Below are 26,088 nucleotides of genomic sequence, written 5' to 3' on the forward strand. Positions count from 1 at the left end.
AAACTCAGGTCTAAATGTAAGCCCTGTTAGCCATCAGGATAATTCCCTCAGAGCAGCAGAAGAATCAATTTGAAAATTGAACTGGACTAAGTATTATTAAATGTGCAAGAGCATCCTGTATTAGCAGAGATGTGAACAGGGTGATTTCCCTAAACATCCCCAGTTCTTAATGTCAGTGACAGAAAAACCATGAAGAGCATTTCTGAACTTGTCCCTGTGACACACTCTTAATCCAGTTCCATATCTTGAAAAGAGGGTGATAGTCTAACCAGCTCAAAAATATGACCGCAACGCCAGCACCTGTCAAGGCAAAATAATTAGTATAAGGAAACTGGGAAGAGTAACCTCAGTGTGTATTGTATCATAATGAATGCGAGCAGGTTGGGCTGAGCAAACTGCAGACCTCTGATCCATTAACTGAGCTTTTTTTAATAAAGACCTTTTCCGCCCCCCGCAGAGGCTGGTCATCTGAGGCCAAAGCATAGAGCAAGGAGGACACCCTGTGGCCAGATAGGAGGATTTCAGTTCCTTAGTCCTGACCAGTTTTGCTTTTCATCTCTGTTCTTATCTGGTAAAAGTTGATCAAAGTGTTCCAGTGAGAGTCTGCCTGTAGGTGATCCCTTTCAGTCTGAAGGCCCGGGGCTTTGGAGTATAAAGGGAAATACACCTCTCGGTATCTTAAACTTATGGAGGAATTCCTTTGTTTCAGGTTTAACAACTCAGTAAGCGTCGTCTTCTCACTTCTCCCTCCTGTGGAGAATTAATTACCTTTTTCAATTTCTGCATTCATGTACAGGGCCAAATTCAGTATGGTTTTAAGACACTGGATTTCAATAATATTATTGAAGTTTTATCACACTGTGTCAGCTTGTTTCCCATTTATTTTAGAGACATTTCTTTTTGACTTGTGCTATGAGGACTCCAGAATAATTCTGTCCCTTGCACACATTACCTGTCTCAAGATACATGTATGGACAGTTATTAGCTTTTCTGTTCTGTGACATTAGTGTTGCATACTGTTACATTTCTTCGGATCAATGCTGGACATGGTAAGGATAGCAGCTGTCAATACTGGCATATAGTACTAAAAAAGCAACTCGTGTCTCCGTGCTGGTTCATAGTGCCTTGATGGGAGCCAGTACTGAAAGGAAGAAGAGAGGAGAGAAGACAGAACGGTGTACCACCACAATATACTTGAGATATTACAACCATAGAAATAATTCTCATATGGTGATAATGTATTATAGGACTAAATATAGAGCAATGCCACCCATTGGTGCTGTTTCAGAAAAAAACAAAACAGATTTACACTGAAAGCTGTTGCATCCAAGACCTTGTGTTCTTCTACCAGCCTCTTGAGTCCCATACCACTGTAACTCTGACTGTGAGTCTCTGTTGCTTGGGAATACTGAAATTGCTAATCTGCTACTACTAGCTCTTTAAAAAAAGAATTGGATTTTTTTGCATGTGGACTAGAGGCTTTGGTTGCTTTTTCAATAATGATTTTTCTGAGCAAAATAGCAGGGAGGTGCAGTGGGATTATTTTAAATACGGATACCGTGTCTCTTTCTGCATTGACTGTTCCCACCGCCTCTGCAAGCAGCTGATTAGTGGTATCTATCTGAATGGCAGTGATTGTTTGTTAGAGTGACATACAAACATTTTCATCTTCATTTCCTCAGATAGAACAGCCATAAGCAAATAGAAATAGTGTGGTGTTTCAGGCATCACTTTGTACAGGATGAGCCAGACAAGTCCCTCTTACTGTGAGTTTACTCATTTACATATATTGTATATTGTGTCTCTACAGACAATATATTCTCAGAAAGAAAGGAATTCTGAAAAACATTTTCAACATATTTTGAAGGTGTTGTATGCAAAAGGTTATGGCTGGTTTTGAAGGAGAAGCTGATGGAGCTGATGATTTTTCTAGGTATCTGTTGCTAGCACTTAGATTTGTGCTAATTGAGCTTTTTTCACAGATGCTAAGTAAGACCATTTCAATCCTTTTAATCTCCAACAAACCTCCTTTTTGTCCCACCTTACTCTTCTGTGAAGTACAAAAGGAAAGAGATACATCATTTAAAGATTTCCTGTTTACAAAACTCAGACACTTTCATGGTCTGTACTGAGTCGAAGTCTTTTGTCACCTTCCCTCATTAGTTACTGAGGTCATCTTGTCCTTGCCCCAGAGGTAAAGGCTCTTTCTGGATTCTCCAAGTAAGGTGTGCGGGTCATCCTAAAGGTTCCTCTAACATAAAATAACTGGATAGGCTGCTTATCTACAGTTGTCACAGCTAGCATTAGAGTTCTTTCCTGACACATTTGTCTAAAATATGCCCTTTGCTTCCAGTGTCACATGTAGCATGAATTGGGAGCTGGCATCCAAGCTCTATGCGCAGGTTTTATACCTGTCCCCTGCAAATTGCGTTGTGAAGTGTTTCCGGTTGTTCTTCAGCATCTCAGCAAGAGACACACTGTTGTGCCTATTTTTGATTTGTTGGATGCCTCTGAAGGCTAGGCATTCATTGCTTTTGCAGAGAAAAAGAATGTTCTAATGAATTTAACAGTGGACCAACAACCCTCCAGTTCTTATCACAAAATCTGTGACTGGCATGTTTGTTGATCTTGAGCTAACCTCTTAGAGTCCTGATGGTGGAAGCTAATTTCAATTAGTGGACTCTTTTTCTTTTTTGTTTCTGAATTCAGTGCTTTAGGAGTAGGTTGCTAACCTTTTTGTGTCTGAGCTTGTCTGTCTTCCAAACACGGAAATGATACTACTGTCTGCCCACACAAGGGTGAGAATTCTTTGTTAATTTTTTGAAAGGACTATGAAGAAGAAAAGATTGATATCAACATGCTGGAGTTCATTCAACCTGTGAGGAGACTCTTGTGATTTAGGATTCATTTCTTCCATGCTTTGCAAAACTAGGGTTGATTAGTAGATGAGAAATTTAACCCAACATTCACTGTGTCAGAATGACATACATCAGGTCTGAACACAAAGATGCCTGGGAAACGGTTTCCTGGACAACATTAGCTATGAGAAAGCTCTTCATAAAATCATATATCCTTATTTTGGGGTTGGGGAAAAGGACAAATAAAGGAAAATGGATACTGAATTCATATTACTGAATCCAAAAAACAGCCCTCATAAGAATAGTGCAGGAATTAAACATTTACCGAGTGCTAGTTTGCAAAATAACCAGATGTATTCCTTACATTGTATTCCACGTATCTTGCAACAACAACAGTGAAAATTTTCCTATTACAAGTATCACAGAATCAGTCAACGAGCAAATGGCACCTCCACACAAAACTGGGAAAAAAGTCAACCCAACAGAAAAGGAAAAGTAGACTTGTTTCCAATAGGATGAGGTTTGATTTTCAGCTGGTTGTCCAAGAAGCAGACCACCAGCCAAGTTATCAGAAGAAAAAGGAAGGTGTTTTTTTCTCTATCAAATCCTCCCTGCCTTTATCACAATTCTCATGACCTCTGTTGTTCTTCCCCTTACATTGTCCTTTATGTCACCTAGTCCACATCAAAGGCAGGCTATTCTATGTGGAGGTCAGTGCTGCTGGACTTCTTGAGTGAGTGTGTCTCAGCTCCCAGCTCAGCTTTGGTGAACCCCTCCACTTTGGGCTTTTCAATATGCACCTCAAATGTTCACATATCTCTTGAAAATATTTCTGCAGAGATTATCCCACTATGTTATTTCACTCGAAGTACCTCCACCAGTTCCTGTGTTTGACTGCATCCACTACAAGTATCTTTTTTTCAGATCTCTGCTTCTCTCCTCTTACCTAACTTTTCATACTGACCTTTGACGGTGCAAGTGATTTCAGCCTCTTGTATCAGCTTGTTCTCTGCCTTTTGGTTATCTTCATAAAAGTACTGTCATCTATTCTTTCCAACAGTTTTGCTGTTGATGCCTATATTAAATTTGTGGATGACAAGAGTAGGGAGTGTGCAGAAAGGATTGTTGATATCCAGGTAATTGTTGTGCTTGTATCCCATATCTTATGAGTGACGCTGAACACAACTTGCTCTGTCTGACTGTCTCTGCTGTTACCCTTGCTTGATACCTATACTTACTTTAGCTTTGTTCAAAGTCAGACAATGAACTTTGGTGGGCAGAATTGTCTCCTATACTTTGACAGTGCAAAGCCCAGCCAGGCCTTGATTTTTGCCTGGGACTTTTGAGCTCTCCAGCAAAGAAAGAGGTATCAACAGCCATAAATGGAAGCTGCTGTTTCCTTGCAGAGCCCAAAGGGTAAGCATCACTGCAAATGTTACCTGCTCCTTCCTAGAACTGAATCCCCAAAGCTGTACCGCTCAAGACTGATAGGTTGCAGCATCCAGAAAACCTGAGATGTTGGAAGGGAAAATACGTTAGTGTCCCCTGCTCTCAGAGAAGGTGTGAAGGGGAAGAAATATTAAGAGCATCATAAAGACTAGATGCTGACACTGCTCAATGATTCTGGAAGTGGAGGTTGATTATGAAGGAGTCATCTATTTACATGCAGATATCTTGCCCATTAGTGATAGTGAGGGAGAAGCTGGTGAAGAAAGTACAAAGAAGTTAAAATAAGGTGCTGTTGAAATCCTTCAGTTGTGAAAAGTTCACTGGAAGGTGGCAGGGGTTCTTTAAACAATGCAAACTTTGCAGTAAGGCACTGGGAACAGATTTCTTTTTATAGAACAGGCTTAAAGGGTGTTGTGAATTCTCTAAAATTCAGATTTTATTAAATAGCTCTGCTCTTCTTTTTCTCTGATGGAAATATAAATGAGTTCTAGGTATTCTGGGCCTAGAAAAGTGGTTTGTTTGGTCCTTCTGTTATTATGACAGTGATCCCAATTCCTTCATCTTATAAGGCTGTAGAGAGTTTGCTGCTTGTCAACATTGTCCTTGATTGCTTGTTGCAGTAACATAAAAGTCAGGACAGTGAATCCTGTTAAGAGGAACTGACTTTGACAGGGAGAGAGAGGCATATTTCTCATATGAAATATGAAGATGATGAAAGGAAAATAGAGACAGAGTTATTTCTAATGACAAGCATAGTAAGATTGAGTTTGGGGATGGAAAAGTAACTTTTTCTTTGGGTTTTAGTTTGTTAGAAAAGAACAGACTGAATACCTCTGGTAGGCAGGGCATAAAGTTCCTAAGCTGTTGGTCTCCTGCGGCAGTTGTCCTAAGGCCCCAGTCTGGCAAAGGGCCCTATTGTGCAAAAGGCAGTTATGTGCCCACGCACACACTCACGCACCGAAACAGTCTCTGCGCTGAACAACCTGCAGCAAAAGAAGGGGAAAAGCGAGGTATCTCTGTGCATCCAGCGCACAGCTCGTCTCTGCAGGAAACAGCCTCTTCGCCCTATGCACAGAGCCAAGCACAAATGAGCTCTGATCTCTGGGCACTACGATGCGCATGATATTAACAATACTCAAAAAAAAAACCCTGCTAATGTACAGTTTTGCTGATTTGCATCATGTCGTGTTGCAGTAGATCTGTGCCTTGTCTTGGACAAAGACCGACCATCACGGCAACAGTGCTCTTGAGAGCAAATATCTGGTCCGTAGTGGTGTTAAGGTAACTCTCAACTTGCCAGAAACACAGAGGTCTAAAGCAGAGGTGAAAAGCAAGTAAGATGGCACAGTGTAGCACAGAGAATAGCTAGGCTGGAATACAACCAAACTTTCCAGCTCATCACCTTGTAAAATCCCACTGAGTCCTGGATAAATCCCATTTCTTTAGAACCGCTGTTGACTGAGCAGGTCTTTCCCGTATATAACATTGAACTGCGTTTCTCTTAAAAGGGCGGTGAACTGGCCGTGCTCAGAGTGCTAGTTCGGCTCTGTGCACCCCGGACATGCAGGGCAGCATTGATCGGTCAAACACGCAAGCTCTTTTTGAACCGCACTGTTCTCCCTGCTCTTAGAGCAGTAGATCAAAAGTAGAGGAAAATATGAAGCACCCCTGGGAAAAAATATAGGCCATAGATACTTTTACAGTATCAAACTGCTCATTCTCTGCTCTTTATTTTGAAAAGCCGAACGATTTGCTCAGTTTAAAATTTCTTGCTTTCGTTTGTCGTTTCTCTTTGCCAGGAAGTCCGTCATCCAGCTAGACCTGGCTAACACCAAGAAAGCTCTGATCGTACCTGCTTTTGAGACCTTACGCTACCGCCTCTCCTTCCCCAAGTCAAAAGCAGAGCTGCTATCTATGTTGGACATGGGAACCCTCTTCACATTCAGGTAATGGAAAGTACTTTTGTTGAACCTGTGGTCATTATCTCTAAAGATTTTTTTTTATGTTCTTGTGAATAATTTGATTTTTCTCGCTCACTGTCAGCTAGCTAGCTCCATTAAGAAACCTACTGGATTTTTTTTTCTCTTTTCATAGAGAGGCAGTGACCAGAATTGTATGTGGACATATTCCATCTGTAAGCCCAGCATTTAATCTAGTATTATAGTCCTCTACCGAAGGACTTCAGTTGTTAAATTGAATTTGTTTTATTTTCATCATTTTTTATTGCCCTACAAAATCAAGCGTGACCATTACACTCATGTGCGTGTAATTTGCTTTTTGGCTGCCAAATACTATCCAGATAGCTGTGTCCCTCATGTAACCAAAAATAATTTCTCTCTGCTCATTCGTTCGCTTCCTTACTGACTTAGTGGAAAAACAAATGCAGGCTTGTCATGTGCTCTTTTAAAGTGTGCTACAGCTGCTTAAATAGCTAAAGTTTCTCAATGCAGAGGTAAAAGTGTACACTGACTAGAAGTTGAGAAGTGAAGAACACCTAAATTTGGAGCTCCTCTGTGAAGCAGACTCCTTTTGTGGCTGTGAACAAGTCACATCTATTATTTGCCAGACTCTTCGGTTATAAAATGTAACTACCAGGGGTTAACCGTCTCTTGGGTGTGTGTGGTAAGGTCTGATTAGCAGACATTTGTAAAGCATTGCAGTGGTGGGAAGAGTACAATATGGCCTTATGATATTGCACAGAGAGGGGGCTTAGGAGACCTGTGTTCTCTTCTTGGCTCCACTACTGCCCCGCTGGAGGTGGTACGCGAATCAGTTCGCTTTCTTACATCTCTGTTCTCCATCTCTGAAATGCAGGTAACAATGTTCACCTCTCCTTTTTACAGTATTTTGAGATCTAGAGATAAAAAGTATGAAAAAGGTATTATCCATGGCTGGTGGAGCTCTGTATCACCTCTCCCATCCTTCCCTTACTTTAGAGCTTTCCTCACACTTCTTCCATTCCCTGTATTACACACTTCTCTCATTGCAGCAACCACCCTTCCCTCATGCGGCCACATGCACATGTTATAGCAGACAGCTTGTGTGAGCCTGGAAAACATAATTCTGACACTACCTCTACCAGTGGCTGCCTTGAAATAGAAACTTGAGGCGACCGAGGGAGGCATGCCCCTCTCTGGAAAATTACTTAAGGAATTACTGATAGAGCAAGTGCCTTTTGCTCTCCCATCATTCTTTAACAGTCAAAGCCATACACATTAACATGAGTTTTGTTGATAGAAAGTAATTGTTTCTTCCATAGTTGAAAGAAAAAAATAAATCCTTCCAGTGGAAAATAACACCCTCGGGATTTTCAGATGTTACATTTCACCAACAATCAAATTTTCAGCCTTCACAGCAGTGGCCTTCCACTACAGATTTCATCTTCAAGCTATACAGCATGTTGGCATGTTACATACACAGCCAGATTTACAGGTTCTTTCTCAAGTATCACTCAGGCAAAAATCTCTTTAACATCAGTGGGAGTTTTGCCAGAGCAAGGTTAAATAAGAATTGAAGGACGTGTGGTCTGTAGCTGGTGTACATATTAATGTAGGACACATTTTACAAATGTTTCCCCAGTTTGCTTTGGCTCATTTCATTGCTGAAATCTATCAACAGCCACAAAGCAACTGTTATCTGGGCTGAGAATTTCCACTTCCACCTTCAAGGTGCTTTAATAACGCTACAATTCGAGGCTGAGTGGGTGGGAGTGAGCCGGGGAGGACGGCTGTGACAGTGATTGCTGAGAGTGCCTGCAGCATCCCAGTCCCTCACACCACATGGTAGATTACAATCTTTCCCTCACTGAAATTGCTTTTGTCACCTCTTTTCCAAATGGTGACCTTTTCTACCTCTGGGCAGCTAAGAAGTACAAAATGGCTCTCAATTACATCCCCCAGTCACCACCAGAAGAAAAGGGAAGACATGTGAGCATCAACGGCTGGCAAGGCGCGCCGTGTGGAAACCCTCCGCGGCAGTGGGTTGCTCTGTGCCGGCTTGCTGGCTTTGTTTGCAGGTGCTGGCTGTGACTGTGCCTCACGAGGATGTGTCCGCTCAGTGCCTGGGTAATAGCTGATGAACCACAAATGTACTGCCGACACAGCTTTCAGGCACAAGGAATACCACAGCTGGTAGAAGACGCATCGTATTGAGAAAACATAACCAGCAACAACTGATTAACTAATTAACTGATTGCATCCACAATCCAGCAAAATGTTTAATCATCTGAGAACAGAACTGGGAAAGTTTTTCTTTCACCAAATCATCTTTCTCACTGAAACAGGAAGCTTTGAGGGACAAGGCAGGGAGGAAGAACACTCTGAGAAGAATAATGGTTTCATTTTGCTAACTTTAGCAAAGTTTACTATAGTTTTGAAATTGTATTTTAAATAAAAGCATTCAATAATGAAAGTAAGATGGAACATTTGACCCAAAGCAGGGGATCTTGTGCAGTTGTTTTCCATGAACCGTGGGAAAGAAATTCATCATCATTTTACGGAGATCAAATTATTTGGTTTAGATTTGTCAAAATTGCCAGTGTAGTGAAAAATATGTTGTTCACAATTTTCACAAAGTTCTCCTGTGAGTCAATGAGATTGAGTGTGGGTTTAAAATTCAATGTGTATTTAAATCTGTAATCCTGAAAGCTCATAATTCTTGTTTCCAGTTTAATTATTCCTTTATAGTTAGTGTGTGCACACATTATTTGAGCATCCTCTACTCATTTTCCTCTTTGTCCTGACCTTAGCCATCCTTTTGTCTCCCTCTTTCCCTCCACTCACATCAGTCACTCTGAAGAGGCAAGTAGATCATCTGTGGTATTTTTTTGTTTGTTACAATATCGGGTCTGTTCCTTCCTTTCTGCTTTGTTTTGTCTCTCCAATCTCACTTCCATATTTTCCCTTCATTGTCTCTTCCACATTTTTTTTTTCCTGCTGGTCAGCCCTCACAATTCACAGAGGTTACACCTGAACTGCTGTAACAGCTTACACTGTTTTCCCCAAAAAGGGTGGAAAGAAATTGATGTTTTTATGGTTACTGTCATGTTCCCCCCCTGTTTAAATCAGTGGGAGAGTGTTACTAGAATAGCAGCAGCATTTGACTGCTTCTCTGCAGGAATCTCTCAATTAACAAAAGTTTGTATGGGGCTTTGAAGATACAAATCACTTCATAAGTGTTTAGTAGTCATTATTATTATTATCATAATTAATTTCAAAATGCCGGAGGTAGGATGTTAGAAGATAGAGCATCCTCCACAATCCCATGTCATTTTAAACCCCACATTGTGATAGTGCTTTTTTCCAGACAGATAGGTGCCCATTAGTGATTGGGTAGGTTACCAACTCATTTCCAAAAGAGACCAACAAGAGGGACAGGCTTTTTGGAGATGATTCCAAAAGGCATTAAGGGTTGTAAACATCTTTGTGAATCTGGCGTTGGTTTCTAATAACCTCTAGAGAATGAATTCACTGTCAGGTTTTTTTTAATACAGAAGGGCTTCGTTTTTTCCAGGTCCCCAAGCCAGATATCTGAAAGACATGCAACCTGTTTACACTTTAGAAATGCAGCCTTCAAAGGACCATACGTTCTTGGGACCTCGGTGCTATCCTAATAATTCTGTCCTCCTGCACTGACCCTGAACAAGGAGAGTCAGCGAAGCTGAATACCTCTCTGTTTTTCCAGTTCTAAGCCATACAAATATATAGTCCAAGTGGAAACTCCTAGGTTGTGATTTTATGTCCCTGTTTTTAGCAATGGCTTGCAATGTTACGAGAATTTCTGGGGTTGAAACATTGCCTCAGGTCCCAATTCTGCAAATATTTAATGCTCAAATCCCTTTACTTTAGCACATGAGTCATCCCTGTGAATTCAATGTACCTTACATTACAAACTGGCAGGATGTTTGTTTTGCCCCTTCTGTTACACATCTCAGAACGTTGTAATACAGATGGCCTGCTATGCCTTTGTTTCATTATTTAATCTATGAATCTGCAGAAAGAGCCTGTCTCATTGATCTTTGGAAAGGTGTAAGAAGAATAAGTGGGCGAGAGAATCATTGACCCTGGCACTAATGGGGTGGATTCAAGCTGTGCTTGGAAGAGACCTGCTGTGACCTAAACAAGATTAACGAAGTATAAAAGAATCTTTTCCTGTAAATCAAATTGATTACCTTACTCAGGATCACATGGGTACTCCCCACAATGTAGAAAATACAGCACAAAGCCTTTATGTAATATTTTACTTATTAATTTAATTATGCACTTTGGCTCCTAGCATAATAATAACAGTAATTAATAAAATGAAACATCTATCCAGAGCCGCAGGTGTCTCTCATACAAATTATAAAATTGCATATAAAACAGATTGTGAATGTCACCGTGGTGTAGAAGTAGCTAATTTTAGGGACCTTCTCTGAGCTACAGAATTTCACACTGATTCTACAGCACTGATACAGAGCCACTTGGTTGCTAGGAATGAGGCACAGCACTTTGTAGTGCAGATGAACTGTCTGTGTACTTTGTAATTGTTTCTCACATTAGCAATAGGTAGTGTTTTCACACCGTCCTTCACCAACTAGATGTGTTTAAGCTTCGAGCACATAGAGGCTCTGGGAAGTGTGCCGGAAATAGTCCTAGAAATTGCCTCCGATATGTCCTGAAAATGATGATGTGAACTGTAAACTAACGTCCTGATTTTTGAGCATTTCATCTAACAAGTGACATTTTGTTGCCTCGCCAAGATGCCTTCTATCTAATTGCCTCCCCACGTCCATGCCATTTATGTCTGTTTAAGGTATCACGTCTGGACGAAAGGGCATGCGCCAACGAACTTTGCCAAGTGGCGAACAGCCACCACCCCCTACCGCGTTGAGTGGGAAGCAGACTTTGAGCCATACGTTGTTGTGAGGAAGGACTGCCCGGAGTATGACAGGCGGTTTGTTGGATTTGGCTGGAACAAAGTAGCTCACATCATGGAACTGGATGCACAGGTGAGGAGACTGATGCCTGCATCTCTCACCCAGGGCTTGGGCAGCAGGGTTGTTAAATGACATCTGTGTTCTGTAGACAGGCTTCAGGCTTTGCATCACCAGAGTGCTCATTTGGCCTTACTGAGCTCCTTAATGGGTGCTTCTTGAGTTGGGAACATTCAGTTTAGTCCTTGTCAAGCATTAAAAGGAGAACTGAGTCTGAGTTAGTTAGTTTATTTGTCAGTGCGAGAAAGTTGTCTCGCAGTGGCGCGATCCCTGCAGTGCCCGCCTCCTGCCCATCAGTGTGCCCGAGCATTGCAGCACTTGTTGCCAGCCACCTATTAGGGGATCTATAGACCTAGCTGGAACTTTTTCAGTTAAATAGAGGTTGATGAGTCCCAAATGCTAATTTAGAATTCAAAAAGCAATCTTAAATTGAATCCAGGGCAAGCATCTTCAATTTCTAGCCTGGATTTACAGCGCATCTCTGCAAAGACAAGGACTTTACATTTCCAAAGTCTGGCTGTGGGGCAGACTCTAGAGGATCCAGGCACTTGATCCTTGGGCTACTTGCCTCTTGGATCAGTGACTTGGGATGGAGCTGCTGGGCAGAATATGTAAGAATAAGGACGCAGAGAAAACTTGAGAGACCCAGACTGGCACTAGAGCTCTCAGAGCTGCCATCGTCCCTGCCACCAACCTAGATCTTAAGAGTCTGGCAGTGACTATGGCTCCATGGGAGCCTGGTGCTGCTGCTCACTGAAATGGCAGGATTTGCATCTCTCCGCAGTTCTTGGATGTGAAGCTGACCGCTGTGCTAATCAGCAGGGTTTGGGTCATGGCATTTCTTTTTATTTTGGTGTTTGGGTTTTTTTGGTTTTTTTTTTAGTTTGGTTTCAGTCCCAGTTTTTGAACTAGTAGCATTTCATGCTAACCAAAATTGATGCTTTTTGGCCATCTGTATCTTCCTATGCCAGCTTCTGCCATGGATCTGGAATACAGCTGATACTTCTCTGCCCACCTCTTACCAGTTTATATGAAGCAGAGTAGCACAAGGCATGCAGCAAGTTCCTGGGAGATTGCCTCTCTGGGGTGTGGGCTACAGTGTATTTGTGTGCAGGGACGTATGTGGGAGGATTATTTTCTACTTCTGCTTACAAAACTACACGGTCACCTTGGGCTGGCAGCCACTTACCTTCTGTTTGCAAAAGGGCATTCCCAACAAATTTTCACCTACTTATGTTGAGAAAAAAAATATTACAGACTAGAAAAAAAATTGTCCCTTATATTATCATTTATAATAATACTTTGCTCTGCTATAGCACTTTAATTCTGCAGTGCACTTTCCAAACACTAATCAATTAACCATCAGTTGTGAAGAGTGCCAGTGTAATGATTTATTATTTGTTAATCTGGGTAACAAGGCTTATGTTCCCACTGACAGCTCTCATCTAGCACTCATGATTTAACTCTTCTGTTCAGAGACATTTGTGTAGCATACAGATTCACACATGGGAAATTGGAACATTTTTCAAAGTTGAACATAGCACAGATATTTTAAATGGTCATAGGGTTGGAACTAACTCTGGGGAATTGTTCTTCTCACTCTTCCAACCTTAAAAACATTCTCACATTGAAAAGAATTTCATTTTCATCTGTAGCAACATGGGTATTGGCCTGTTCTCCCAGAAAATCAGCCCGGAGGGGACGTGGGATCGCACAGCTACCTCCCCCTGTGACATTCCTCTGCTTTGGGGCGTCCACGGATCAGGTTGCTGCCAGCTGCTTGGCTGGCTTCATTATCAGCAGGCAGAGCAACTTCTCAATTGAATTATTTCACTGCTCCTCACAACTGCAGCGTCTGTCAAGACGACTGTTTCAGACTCCTTACCAAGGGCCTGTGTCACTACTGTCCTTCAGAGCAGCACACAGCATGGAGATAATCGTCATTATTATTCTTGGGGTATGCAGATGTCCACTGAGCCGGATGCTGTACAAATACATAGATAATGACACTCTCCGTCTAAAGAATTTATAACCTGTGAGGTAGGGGCAGAGGTTCCTGCAAGTGCATCGCTTTCTCAACAGAGAATTCCTTATAGCAGAGATGGGCCATTAGGAAACCTTTCCCTGCTTTTCCAGTGACTTTTGAACTAGACTGTGAGCAATCTTTTTTCCAGGGCCCCAGCCCAGCATCTTTCAAAGGGGCTTATTAGCAGCAGACTTGTAAGTTTTTGGAAGCCTTTATGTGCCTGAAGGCCTTTTGGAGGGATGGGAGCACCACTGTGCTGAACAGTTTACACTGCAGAGCGTAGACAGTCCCTGACCTGCAGGATTACAGACTTGAGATGCAAACAGAGAACAAAGAAAAGATTGTATGAGAGGGATGTGTCTTTTCTCTGCAGCTTCAGCCCTTAGTTTTAAGTAGAGACTTATTTTGTAGTTTGTAGTTTATCAGCTGTCCTCACTCCATCATGCCAGTCTTTGTTTTTGTTTGGTTCCCCATTAGTTCCAAGCCTCTTCCAACTACATGAGTTCAGCCTCTGAGCATCAGATTATTTTGCTCTTGCTGTACATTTGTCACCCCAACCAGAAGTTCAGAATTGCCCGTTCCCATGTATGATGGCATTGTAATTTGGCACAACGATTTACCACTTTAGCACTGTCTGGCAGGGAACAGGCATTCCCGTAATGAAAAAGGAGCAGCCATCCAGCTGCATCTGCACCTAGCTGTCCAACACACGCTACTGTTCCATAGGTGTCTCTGGGAAGGCACTGCAGCCTTAGCTGCACTTGGGCTCACCAATACCACTGCCCGAGTTGGGAAATGGATCCACATTGCATTCTGCTCACTTTTTTCCATTTTGTTTGGGCTTCATTTTGGGCTGTGTTGCTCAAACACGTGGTTTCTGGTAGCATCATAACCCAGCAGTTTTCAGTCTTTTCCAGGTTGATCATATTTTGTTAGGTGAAGAAAGATTTATAGGTGAAACACTTATGTTTATTAGCACAAGTGTGTTCTCTCCCATAAATCTCTTTACCTAACAAAATATTTGGGAATACTCTGCCTCTGTGCTGCAGACACTCTGTATCTCTGAACAGACTCCTGAATCTACGAGTGGCTGGACTTCGGAAACCAAGGGAAGTTGTGCACCATTTCTTTTAAAGCCAGCATGCTCTGTGGCTGTTCCTTCACTGCCCACTGTGTTATGCGGAGATGGTTAATGAGTCAGTGCAGCAACAGTTGTAAATAGAAACTGTGTGAGGACAATAGGAAATTTGCCTGTGGAGGCTTCGAAGTTTCTTTGTCATTTGCATCCCATACAACTCAGACTTTTTGAAATTCATATGAAAAAGAGGTAGCGTCTTAGCAGTGAGGGTTCTTCTCTTGACTACAGAATACTGAGGTTCACATCCCTTTTCTGGAACAAATCTAACAGGAGTATTGAGGCTCATATGAACCACCATTTTTTAACAACACAACTTGTCAAAAAACTTGGTCAGATAAAAATAAAGAGAATTAGTGAAACAGTTTTAGAGGAGAGGGGGAATTGTCACAGTATCTCATACTTTGTGAAGGATAACTTAATTTGCATAAAACCTTCTCAAAGCATATGGAATTAGCAGGTCCATTTTTACACGTTGCCTGTAAAAGATACCATATTCTCCCCTTATTTCAGGTTTATAAATAGTTTTAGACAGTTTTGTCACTGTAAGTATACAGGCAAAGCAACGTATGTAGAGCAGTGTGTGCCTTTTTAAATATAGCTTATTCCCGGATCTCAAGGAAGATAAATTGTAGGGGCAAAAGCACGCTTCTGCATGGACACTTGAGAGTCATGCTGCGTGCCATCCCAGCTGTGTTGGTTGCAAGCACACTACACTGTGCTGCAGACATGGCTTCGGGCATGCCTTTTGTACTGTTGCCCCATCGTTTGGCTTATATGGAGTAAAATATTTTAAAAGGAAAAGCTGATCTCTTATAAAACCAAGGAAAAGCAACTGCAAAAAAAAAAGGTGGCTTATTTGGCATATCTGTATGGGTTTGTTGATTTTGAGACCCATTCTGCAGGGCACATGATGAAGCGTGTCTGGCTGTGGAGGTAGGGGGGAGATGCATTGCAAGAGGGCTCGGGACCACCCTCACAGCTGGTGTCTTTCTCCCCCAGGAGTACGAGTTCACGGTGCTGCCCAATGCCTACATGATCCACATGCCGCACGCCCCCAGCTTCGACATCACCAAGTTTCGCTCCAACAAGCAATACCGCATCTGTCTCAAGACCCTGAAGGAGGAGTTCCAGCAGGATATGTCGCGCCACTACGGCTTTGCAGCCCTCAAATATCTCACGGCAGAGAACAACAGCTAGCACAATGGAGCCCGTGTGTGGGAAACAGGGACACTGGAGAGACAAGCCACTCAACGTTTGGGGCCCAGTCTTCAAACTCCAAACTGAGAAATACTTTCTGTTTTTATATCATACCCGGCAGTTCTAACAGTAGAAATTTGAAGTGACATGTCTTCAGACTATGCTCATTCATCCCTTCCCCAACTACCCCAGGCCTTTCAGCTTTAGCATTCGTGAGGTGTCAATGAGAGGGGCTGGCCATGCGCCCGCCATGCCGCCGGAGGTGGGGACTGGGCAGGGGCTGGGAATGCACTCTGCTCTCCTGACTGCAGAGCAAAGACAGACCTTCAGAATATAGGATTTCATGTTGCTATTTAATAATTTGACATGCTTTTTATCTGTAAAGGAAGATCTTCGGGTCGCTGTCCTGTGAATTTCAAATCTGCACTACTCTAAAAGGGAACTTCCACCTGTGAACTTTCACAGGGGCCCTGTTAACATGGATGACCTTGTTAATGCAGGATGAGCCAAAGGTCTGAATTAGCCTTGAAAACGAAGGGGACGCTTATACAATACTGCACTCCAGAGAAGGTGTGTTACTGGTTTAGGTGTATACATGATATCGGTTGGTCTTTTATTCTCAAATTAGTTGTTTTTATCAGGAAAATCCCCTATACCCCACCCTGCCTTTTCCCCCGTCCTAAATGCTGCTCCTTTCCTTGCCAAGGAAATGTCACCCTTGTGTTTCTTTCCCATCTTTGGTTCTGGTGGTCCAGTAAAGAAGATCCGTAGCTCTGCCAGAAAGTGAACAAAACTTGTCAGTGTAAGGTCTGTTTTCACCAGAGCAACTTGTTTGTGTGTGTCTCGTAAAATAAAGGGCCTGGCTGTAAATCTTTATCTTTTTTAGGCAAGAATTGGATTTTGCCTATGAGGCATGTTGTGCAGGGGGATGTTGATTTGTAGGCTTATTTCAGTGCATGCCCGTCCGTGAAGGCATTGGGCCTTGGGCTTTAAGTGGACTTCTTTGCTGAACAGGGAATGTAAACATGGCAACTAGTAGCCTTGGTGCTCTCCTGCTCCCTGCTGCAAGGTCTCAGAACTACTTCGTTAAAGGAGTTTATAATTAAAAGGAGCAGAACTGTTAGGAATAAACTCCCCATTGGAGGGGGAGAAAAGAATGTGTTGGGAATCTGAGTGTGAGTGTTTGCTTGAATGTGGGCTGGTCAAGTTCACAACTTCGGTACACACAGGAGTATGCTGGAGGGCGGACAGGAAACCTAACAAGCAAAATGCAGAAAACAAGACACTGGACTTTTTGCCATTTTCTTTATTCTTCAGTATTAATGTTGTGTTTACATGGGATGAAGAGATGAGGTTTAATGCACTACCCCTTGCAGGGCTATTTGTAATTTCTGTTGCAATGTTAATACAGAAAGCAGAAACAACTCAGTGAGAAATGCGTCTGTCTCCCTACCCCAGCTCCCCGTAAAACCACGCGTACCAATACCACTGCCTGAGTTGAGAAATGGATCCACATTGCGTTCTGCTCACTTTTTTTCCATCTTGTTTTTCAGCCTCTGGACCTTCTACTTTCCTCCTCACCTCATCCCTCTAGAGCTTGGTTTTATTTCTAACCTGACATTTCGTGAGAGCTTTCTGTTACGGTGGAAACCACGCAGTTAAACCAGACATTTAAACTACAAATATCAGTTCATCATGCTGTGTATATATAAGAAAAGCCAAAAAAGGCAACATCTTTGACAAGAAATAAAAAGGGACGGGAGGCTATGTGTAATTTTCACTTTTTCCCCTGGGAGTGTTGGCTGCATAAGAATACATCACTGCATAATTTTCCAAAGTGCTTTTCCTCTGTTCTTAATGGCTTTATGTAAAGATTTACATAAAAAGCTAGGAAGAGCTGGGAAGAAGTTAAATGAGTGCTCACTCCTGGCTGAGATATATTTTTTATAAAAAACCCAAAATCTTAACTCCCTAAGTCCTGTATTGCTCACCGTTAAGGGCCCATGTCACTGTGCATTTTGAGAATGAGAAGAACCCTGCAGCACAGTCCTGTGGATTAGCTAATGCACAGAAAGGTATCAAAAGCTAAGAGAGGCTAACACTGGTTGTACCTACATAAAATCTCCAGTCAGAGCTTCAGTGTGGCCACCATTATATTTCCTCTATATTAAAAACTTTCATTTCCAGATGTACAATTCTCCTTGGCTTAACAATGTTGCCCAAGGATGGGACTGGGTTGCCCTGCAGCAGCACAACCTGTAGCACGGACCTGTACATTGTTTGAATGTGCCGTTATCAACATGAACATTAGTCTTTCCTCAGTGGTGGTGAGATGCAGATGGGGGAGCAAGGAGGTAATCGTTTGCTACTTGCCTATCTGTACAGTGAGTCATGAGACCTTCTGAGTAGGCTTAGCAGTGCTGGTTGGTGTAACCAGCTCAAAGATTAGTAGTAGGTTCAAAGAGCCCCCTTTTTTTTTTTCCCTTAGAGACACTGACTTATACCTGTCATGTCATGTTTGTCTATGTGCTTCATTATTGGGGAGTTTTGGGGCTTGGTTTTTTTTAACACATTTCAGCCAATGATAGCAAGTTAGGATTATGTATCTTTCTGTAACTGCCAGGGCTCCTCCAACACCATGAAAAAAACACCACCAACAACAAAAATCCCCAACTCAGTTATAACACTGTCTTCCAGTCCTCTGCTGTAGTAGGTATTTGCTAGCAACTTTGTTACTTAATTCTCAGTTTTCTCCTGAAGTCTTCAAGAAATACCAGATAAACCTGGTGACTTAATGCCTTTGATTTATTGATTTGTTCCACCAACTTCTCTCTTGAGTCTTCAGTCTATGACCTGTCCTTATCTTTGATATTTGGAAAGTGTGAGTCTCTCATTCAGATATTACTCCAGCACCCTCTCTGGTGAAGACTGATGCAAATAAATCATTTAGATTCTTGGCAATGTCCTTATTGTCTTCAATTGTTTCTTCTACTTATTGTTTGGGGTGGCCTACCGGTTATCTCCGGTTTTCTGCTTTTGGTGTACTGAGCAAATGTGTGTTTTCAGTTTTAACTTCCTACTATTTGCTCTTCAAATTCCCTCTTAGCTTGCTCAAACTCCATCTTAACTATTGCATACCTTCCTTTCAGCTTTAGAAAGTTTTGATTTCCATTCTCTGAAGGTTTCCTGTTCGGCATGAGTAACTTCTAAAATAATTACCAGTTTAGTCATACCAGTATTTCCTTGTCCTTGTCTTCCATTTATCTAAGGGAATACCATACTCCATGGCTATTTATAAGCCCTTTCCACTTTTAAGCTGAGGTTTTCAATTTTTCTTTTCTTTTTATTTAGGGCCAGTGATTCTTTCTTTAAAATGAAAAAGTTTTTTTTGTTTTTAAATTTTTATGTCTAATATCAAATATCACCCTACTAGGTTTTGGGTTTGTATTTTCTTCTTTAACCTTCCTAAATGCTAACCAGTTCCTAGTCAAGGGATCAGAAATAATAACCTACAGAATTCTTTTGTTCTTCTAATTTGCGTTCTTATCTTGACACATTTTGTTCTGTGTCTCCCTTTCCCCTTCCAGTTGAAAACATTGATATGTGTGAGTCACTGCAAACTTTTCAGTCCCATAAGCCTCTTCCAGCACCGGACCCTGAACTTTGTATTTCCCAGCACCTTCTGACATTCCACCACATTTCAGACACAATTATTATTCCAAATAATAATCTGCTGGCCAGCACCCAATCCTCCTATTTTTGTTTTCATGCGTCTCCCTTTGATATAACAGGCTTTGCAAGTTTAAGTTTTGGGCAATGCACTTTCCTTTATTTAATGCCTTATTTTAACCCTCTAATATGTTTCCATGATTTCTCTCTGTTGTCACAGTGTATACCTTCAAATGTTTGGCTGTAGTTTCCATCCTGTCATTTTCTGGCTAAGGGTCATCTACCATTTGCCTACCTGGCAGTCCTAGAAAATGTCTTTGTTTATCCCAAATAGTCCTTAGCATCTATCAGATTTTTTTCCAAATCCTATTTTCAGTAGTTCCTTTCAGCCTTGCTAGTTTCCTATGTGAGCAATCTGGTTTCACTTTGTAATTTGCAATTTTTATTCTATTTGTACTCATTGTCTTGGACTCAGTGATATAAAGGAATTAGCAGCTGTACCTGCAGTTCCATCACTTTTGTTAGACTGAGTATCAGATATGCTCACATTATTCCGAAAGTACTGATTTTTTTACCTGGTAAGCCTCATGTGGTTCGTATGTAAATCCTAAACTGCATTTTCCGTTTACTGCGAGAAGCGGAGGCACTTTGTAGTGTTATTTGCAGTGGCTGTTGCCGCAGAGTAAGCTCTGCGTTAGAGGGAAAAGCACAAAAACCTTGTCAGAACTGTAGCTACTGTTTCTCTCCACAGGGGAAAATAAGGCCCTAGCACAGCTGAACACTTTTATAAATGCCCTGCACAAAACACACTGCACACTATTTTCTGGTAGGTATAATCATACATCGTCCAATTAAATATGAAAAATACATTTTTAATGTTCTCATTTTTACATGCAATTCTATCCAGAAGATAATGCATTTCCTTCTGTATCTTGCCAGTTTCCCCCATTACTCCAGCCTGCCTAATAGCCCCATCTGGTTTTGGCTGAGAAAGATTAATGACCAGCAGCACTGGGAGTCCTGGCAAATCAGCAGAGATATTACTCTTAGCCATGGCACAGGACATTCTTTCCTGCTCTGCCAGATACTGTGAGGGTGTTCCTCAGGTTTCAGTGCAGCAACAGGAGATCACGGCAAGCTCAGCAAGTGGGGGTGGGCATAATTATTTTATGAACTTCAACCGGGTCTAATACATTAGATGGCAGGAGTGCAAAAAAAAAAAAAAAAAAAAAAAAAAAGAATGTATCACTGTTAGCCCAAAAAATATTTCAATTTTAGGAAAAGAAAGCAGCTAAATTTCTGCAACTTCAGTAAGTGAGACTGGAACAAATAAGTCACTAGTAGACAATGACAGGCGATAACCTGGTATTTCGACTGTAGTATTGAAACTGCAGAGGCACTGATAGCTAAATGAAGTCATTTTTAACAGTAGTACTTCATAATGTATATTTAGATGGTATGTTTATATCCAAACACTTAGGTGATTTGGGGATTGTTTGAAGATTGTTACTTTGATTCAAAATATAAAATTAACTTTGAAAAAGCTTCTGGCTGTGCAAAGCAAATTATGGCTCAGGAAATGCGTACAAACCTTGCTTTTATAGGAATTTGTTTTCATCAGTAGCTATACATTGCCAAAACAAGACACAAAGTCCTTGAGAATTTCGAAAGGAGCTAGGTATGTGTCAGTTGGCTGGAACATTTTCCACTTAACGAATGCTTGGGATTTGCGGTTTGTTTGCTCTGCAGAGTTGAATTGTTATGATCAGTTGAAAAAATAATCTTGGAATTAGAAAGCTAACCAAATATTTATTTGTGTGATGGATCACATGAATGTATTTGTCCAGACATGTTAATGGGTACTGCAATGGAAGTGTTAGCTCATTGAGGGTGTCAGGATGCAAAGATCTGAAACCCAGGCTAAGAACTTACTATCTTTTCGATCATTCTGTGCTGTAGTTGCCCTTCACAGGATGAGAACAGCTTCCTGTCTCCCAACTAATTACTGTTTCTGTAGGGTTAAAATGTCCGAAACCTCTTCAGCATGGATTCATGGGAAGTCACTGTGCAGGTGACAAAGGCTGCATTTGAGCTCCGTGTTCCTTTGCCATGAGATCCAAAAGAAATAGTTCTGACTCAGGGGTAATTCTCCGATCAGGCGTGTAGATACCACTCTCACCAAATATATTCTAGAAGAGGTCCCCAAACACATGAGGCCAAGTAATTCAAGCCAAGCTAAGCCTTTTCCTCAGTATTTTCAACAGAATTCCCAGAGAATGGATGTGTGGATTTTCAACATTAACCATTGTATCACAAGACTCTTGCTAAGGCTGCAAAATCAGTCATGTGAAAGTTAGGGGGACCTGAAATTTAAAGTTGCTGGTGGAGCTGATGATTTGCTCATACAACTTCTTTCTCTCCCCTGAAACATGTAATAGGACATAGTCTCTACACAATCATTTGCTGGGCTTTTTTTAGAGAACTCCTCTTTCATTCTATGCACAGAGTGAATGGTACTCGGGGAATGAAGCAGCTGGGTGATACTTCTTTTTTACTTTTGCTCTCATTGAGCTTTTCATAATCTGATAGCTGCCTTGATTCTGAGAAGGACAGACTTTTTTTGTTTTCCAAAGGGTCGGTTTAAACTGTGATTTAGGAAAATCAATTATCCCCCATGCTCTCAGACTTTCTGAGCAGAACGCCTGCAGTTCTGTTCTACAGGCTTTTCTTGTGTGGAGGGATCCTACGGAGCTGATGGAAATTACACACTCGGAGTCCTGGTAGCACTCACCCCCAACCTATGAATGCTAACAGCTGAACGTGCAAGAGTGATGAATCCCAGCTCTGTCCAAGCATGTCTGCTCCCACTTTGGGAGCACTCTAAAGGCCATCAGCACAGTCTGTGTCAGGTAAACAGTGAAAAGATGGAGTAAATAATTGGGGAAGCATGAGGTGTTTGTTTTAAGTAGCCAAATTTCCAGAGGAATGAGGAAGGCAAAAAGCATTCTGAGGTCCCTCAAAAGGTCTGTTCATAGGATCTGTGGGTTGGACTAAGCTCATTCTGGATCTGGCATTTCTTATCAAACACTGGCCAGTGAGGATCACCTGTAGTAAAATCTATGGGTTGTAAAATTCATGAAAGCACTGAGATTAAACCATTCTCAGCTCAAAGATGTTTAATTTGTTTCAATTCTTTGGATTCCCACATTGCTCCTTTGGTGCTCATAAGAAAAAGAAAGAAAAAAAAAAAAAAAAGATAATAGCAGCTTGATAGCAGTAGGAGTCTTGACTACCCAGCCTTTTTAAATTGTCAGCACTGGGGTCAATGATTGGGGCAAAGCTAGAGTTAGCGAGGTTCACAGAATTTCTTCTTTTGATCTGCCTGTGGATCCGTTGTTCCAGCAGTGCTCTCCAGCGATGCTGTAAGGAAAGGAAAAGCTATCCAATGCTGATTGATCCATGAACTCTTCATCCAGTCAGAACTAACCACCAGCAGCAGGAAGGAAGCTGCACCGCTGTCTGCTTTGAGGTTTATTTAGACGGCAATAGTGAGTTCAGTATGAAATCTATTATTCTGATGACAGACTTTGCTGAGCTTTTCTGCATTTTAGATGTGTACTCGCTGTGAGTGACAGAGGCCCCTGGGGGTTAGGAAGAGCTGGGACTCAGCAGTTTGGTGGTTCAGAATGAGAACCACCAGCGTGTGTTCCCTCAACACCTTGCCCAGTGCGTACTAATTATATTAGCACCAATTAATCCAGCTGGCTTGAGACTCAGTGTTCAGGCTGGGCGGTAAGCTTCTGCTGTCTGTGTCGGTAAGAGAAGAGACAGATGAACGAAATCATGCTTTCTGTCCATAACATCAGTGAGTATGGCCATACTGGTTCGCATGGCCCCTGGAGAGTTTACATCTTTTACTTTTCACTGTTAGGCTTTATTCAAAGAACAGCAAAGGCAATCCAAAAAGCTCGATGAGTTCTGTAAGGACCCATAAGGATTAACATTCATGGAAATTTATCAATGCAAAATATTCACCAGGTTAACATGCCAGCCTTTGTCATGAACGCAGAGAATACAGGCATTGTCATCTTCTTTCTGATTACACTTCATAGAGCAAAACAAGTGCATGTAATACAATTCTCTGAATCAGATCACCCAAGACACAAATATTTTATGCTTTTTGTTGCTTTCATTTCCATTTTCATATGTGAAACTAACAGTTTGCAAAACTTTTTGATTTTCTTAAGCTGATACAGCTTTCTTCTGCATCAGTCAGACTTGCAAATATTGCAGCATTGTCTGGGATGAAGAATAGAACTGAGAGGTAGTTTAGATGTCCTCAGCACCACTTTACTGTAGAGATGGCCTTTCCTGTAGCCTGGGGGATTTTCTTTGCTTTGTGCTCTCACAGGATTTATTTCTGTCTTAGCAATGTCTCTTCCAGTAAGCATGAAAGACCGCTGGCTTGTGCTATACCACTGCACAAGTTCATTACTGAAGCAATATCAACACACTATGTTTCTGGCATGGCACCTGGGCCTCCACACAAATTTATTCCGCAGGTTTTTTTTCCAATTTTAATCTTCAAGCCTATACCTTAGAGAAAAGTCAGCAATTTAAAGCTGTAGGAATGGGTTCACTATGTTTTCTTTTATTTTTAACATAACCATATCGTTCAAACTTTTCTGCCCACTACACCTCTATATCTTCCAGCAAAATATTGTTTTGAGAGGAAGAGAGTCATTGCAAGTAATCCAATGGGGCTGAAATCAGCAGCATTTTAGATAAGTAACCTACTCAAGCCATAAGTTTTAGCACCAGTTTCTACAATTTACAAATTTGCTACAATTTCTGTAGGGTTCAATTTCAAGAGCTTTCCTCAGCCAGCCAGTTCTTGGGTTTTCCACTTTTTCTCCACATTCCCAATCTGCTGCACCCCTAAATCCATGTTTATACGAGCCTTAGGTAGGTGTTGGCAGGTATTTTAATGACAGTATAGACAGTCTCCACAGTGTTGAGGTCAGATTATAACTATTACACAGAAAAAGACATGTCTCCATTACTGGCTACCTTAAACTAGCAAGAACTCATTTAAGAAAAAAAAAAAAAAAAAGATAAAACCAAATACTTGGACTACTGGGGAGAGGAGAGGGAGAGGCTTAGGCTTTTAATACTATTAATGCCAAAACAAGATCAGGTTGCTTAGGACCTGACACATTACTACAACTTGGTAGCCATGTGTCAGATCATAGAACCATAGAATGGTTCAGGTTGGAAGGGACCTCAAAGATCATCTAGCTCCAACCCCCTTGCTACGAGCAGGGACACCCTCCACTAGACCAGGCTGCCCAAAGCCCCATCCAACCTGGCCTTGAACACTTCCAAGGAGGGGACCTCCACAACTTCTTTGGGCAACCTGTTCCAATGCCTCATCACCCTCACAGTAATGAATGTCTTCCTAATATCTAATCTAAATCTTCACTCTCAGTTTAAAACCATTACCCCTCATCCTATCACTACAAATGGCGATGGTGATTACATATGGCTCTGGAAGAAACAATGACTTTAGAAGACCTGACATAGATCATTTGGTCTGAGGCCGTAGGTTTCGCTTTTCTTATGCATTTCAATTGCCTTTCACAAAGGCATGTCCCAGTAGCATGGTTCCCAATGGACAAGCACTAACTACCATAACAAGTCTATAAATACTCCCTTTCCTTCCAAACTCACAGTAGATCACGCTGGCATCACTTACTCTGTTTCTCCACCCTACAGCAGATGGTCCAACACCTGATGAAAGGTAGCACTAAAGTGATATAAATATCAAATGTATCCTGCAATGCCAGAATCCTTAGGTTTTTAGGTGCCCAGCTGGAAGCATTCAGGTCCAGATTCACCCTACGCAACTTGGCAGCTGTCTGAGACCCATGATGTTGGAGTTGGTCCCCTTAGTTTCCTTTGTTAGTCAATGGAGTGAGCGGGACTTCTGCAGAGGGCATTTCTGATCATCTAAGCCCTACATCACCCTTTGCTCTCTGACTAGCAGAAAAGGTTACAGAGCTGATGGTCCGCACGCAGGCGCCTCAGGTGCACACCTGCCCAAAGTAACATGGGACAAATCTGGGCTAGTGAACATCAGTTTTAGAGCTACCGCCTACTCATTTAAGATTGCAGGTGTCAAACTGCCATGGGAGCTAAGCAGTAAGTAAGTGCTGCAAGGCCATACACTCAATATTAGCTGACAAACTTGAAAACAACAATCTATATGATGGAGAAGGTGTGGGCAGATCAGCCATGGCAGGGGAGCAATTCATGGACTCCAGAGATTGTGATGCGCAATGACAGACAGCTTGCGCTAACAGCCAGGAAAGCACTCATTTTCAGGCCAAAGCTGTGGGCTTCATAATGATGGTTAAAAAATTCCCCCGGCATTGCTGGTCAAGTTGTGCAACGTTCATTTCACTGTACTGTCACTGCGCAGCTCTGCCGAGAGCAGTGTCAGCATTTGCAGTGTGTCAGCCAGCACTTTTCCAAAGGTGCAGGTAAGAAATCCATGAGAAAGGAGGAAAAAAAAAAAGCCCAACCAAAAACCCACAACAGCAGCCTTTCGTGTGTCTGTCATCTTATGAGTCAAACCTTATTCCTTTTCTGTCATGACCAAGGTGATTCTACATTCTCCAGGGGAAAATTGGGATGTTGCGGCCTTTAAGGTGAACCATGCATGAAGCAAGGCTTGTCATTTTCTTGCAAGGCTTGTGGCACTGAAGGGTTTCGAATC

The 26,088-nt window shown here is 41.8% G+C and overlaps 1 protein-coding gene across 2 annotated transcripts in view; it reads left to right on the top strand.

The window, feature by feature from the left end:
• The window catches only part of LARGE1 (LARGE xylosyl- and glucuronyltransferase 1), a 286,954-nt gene extending 267,144 nt beyond the window's left edge, over positions 1 to 19,810 (top strand). The window contains exons 14-17 of one of the 2 annotated variants that reach the window (XR_012835612.1): positions 6,107 to 6,253; positions 11,100 to 11,295; positions 15,444 to 16,211; positions 17,195 to 19,810. Coding sequence is in view for 1 of the 2 variants with exons in the window: in XM_075753793.1 (XP_075609908.1) it covers positions 6,107 to 6,253; positions 11,100 to 11,295; positions 15,444 to 15,641 (541 nt within the window). In the remaining variant the exon portion in view is untranslated. Of the gene's footprint in view, positions 1 to 6,106; positions 6,254 to 11,099; positions 11,296 to 15,443 lie in introns of both variants that reach the window. The other variant, XM_075753793.1, reaches the window with a different exon arrangement.
• The last annotated feature ends 6,278 nt before the right edge of the window (positions 19,811 to 26,088 follow it).

This window comes from Balearica regulorum, chromosome 1, assembly GCF_011004875.1.
Source record: "Balearica regulorum gibbericeps isolate bBalReg1 chromosome 1, bBalReg1.pri, whole genome shotgun sequence".
NCBI classification, from domain to species: Eukaryota; Metazoa; Chordata; class Aves; order Gruiformes; family Gruidae; genus Balearica; species Balearica regulorum.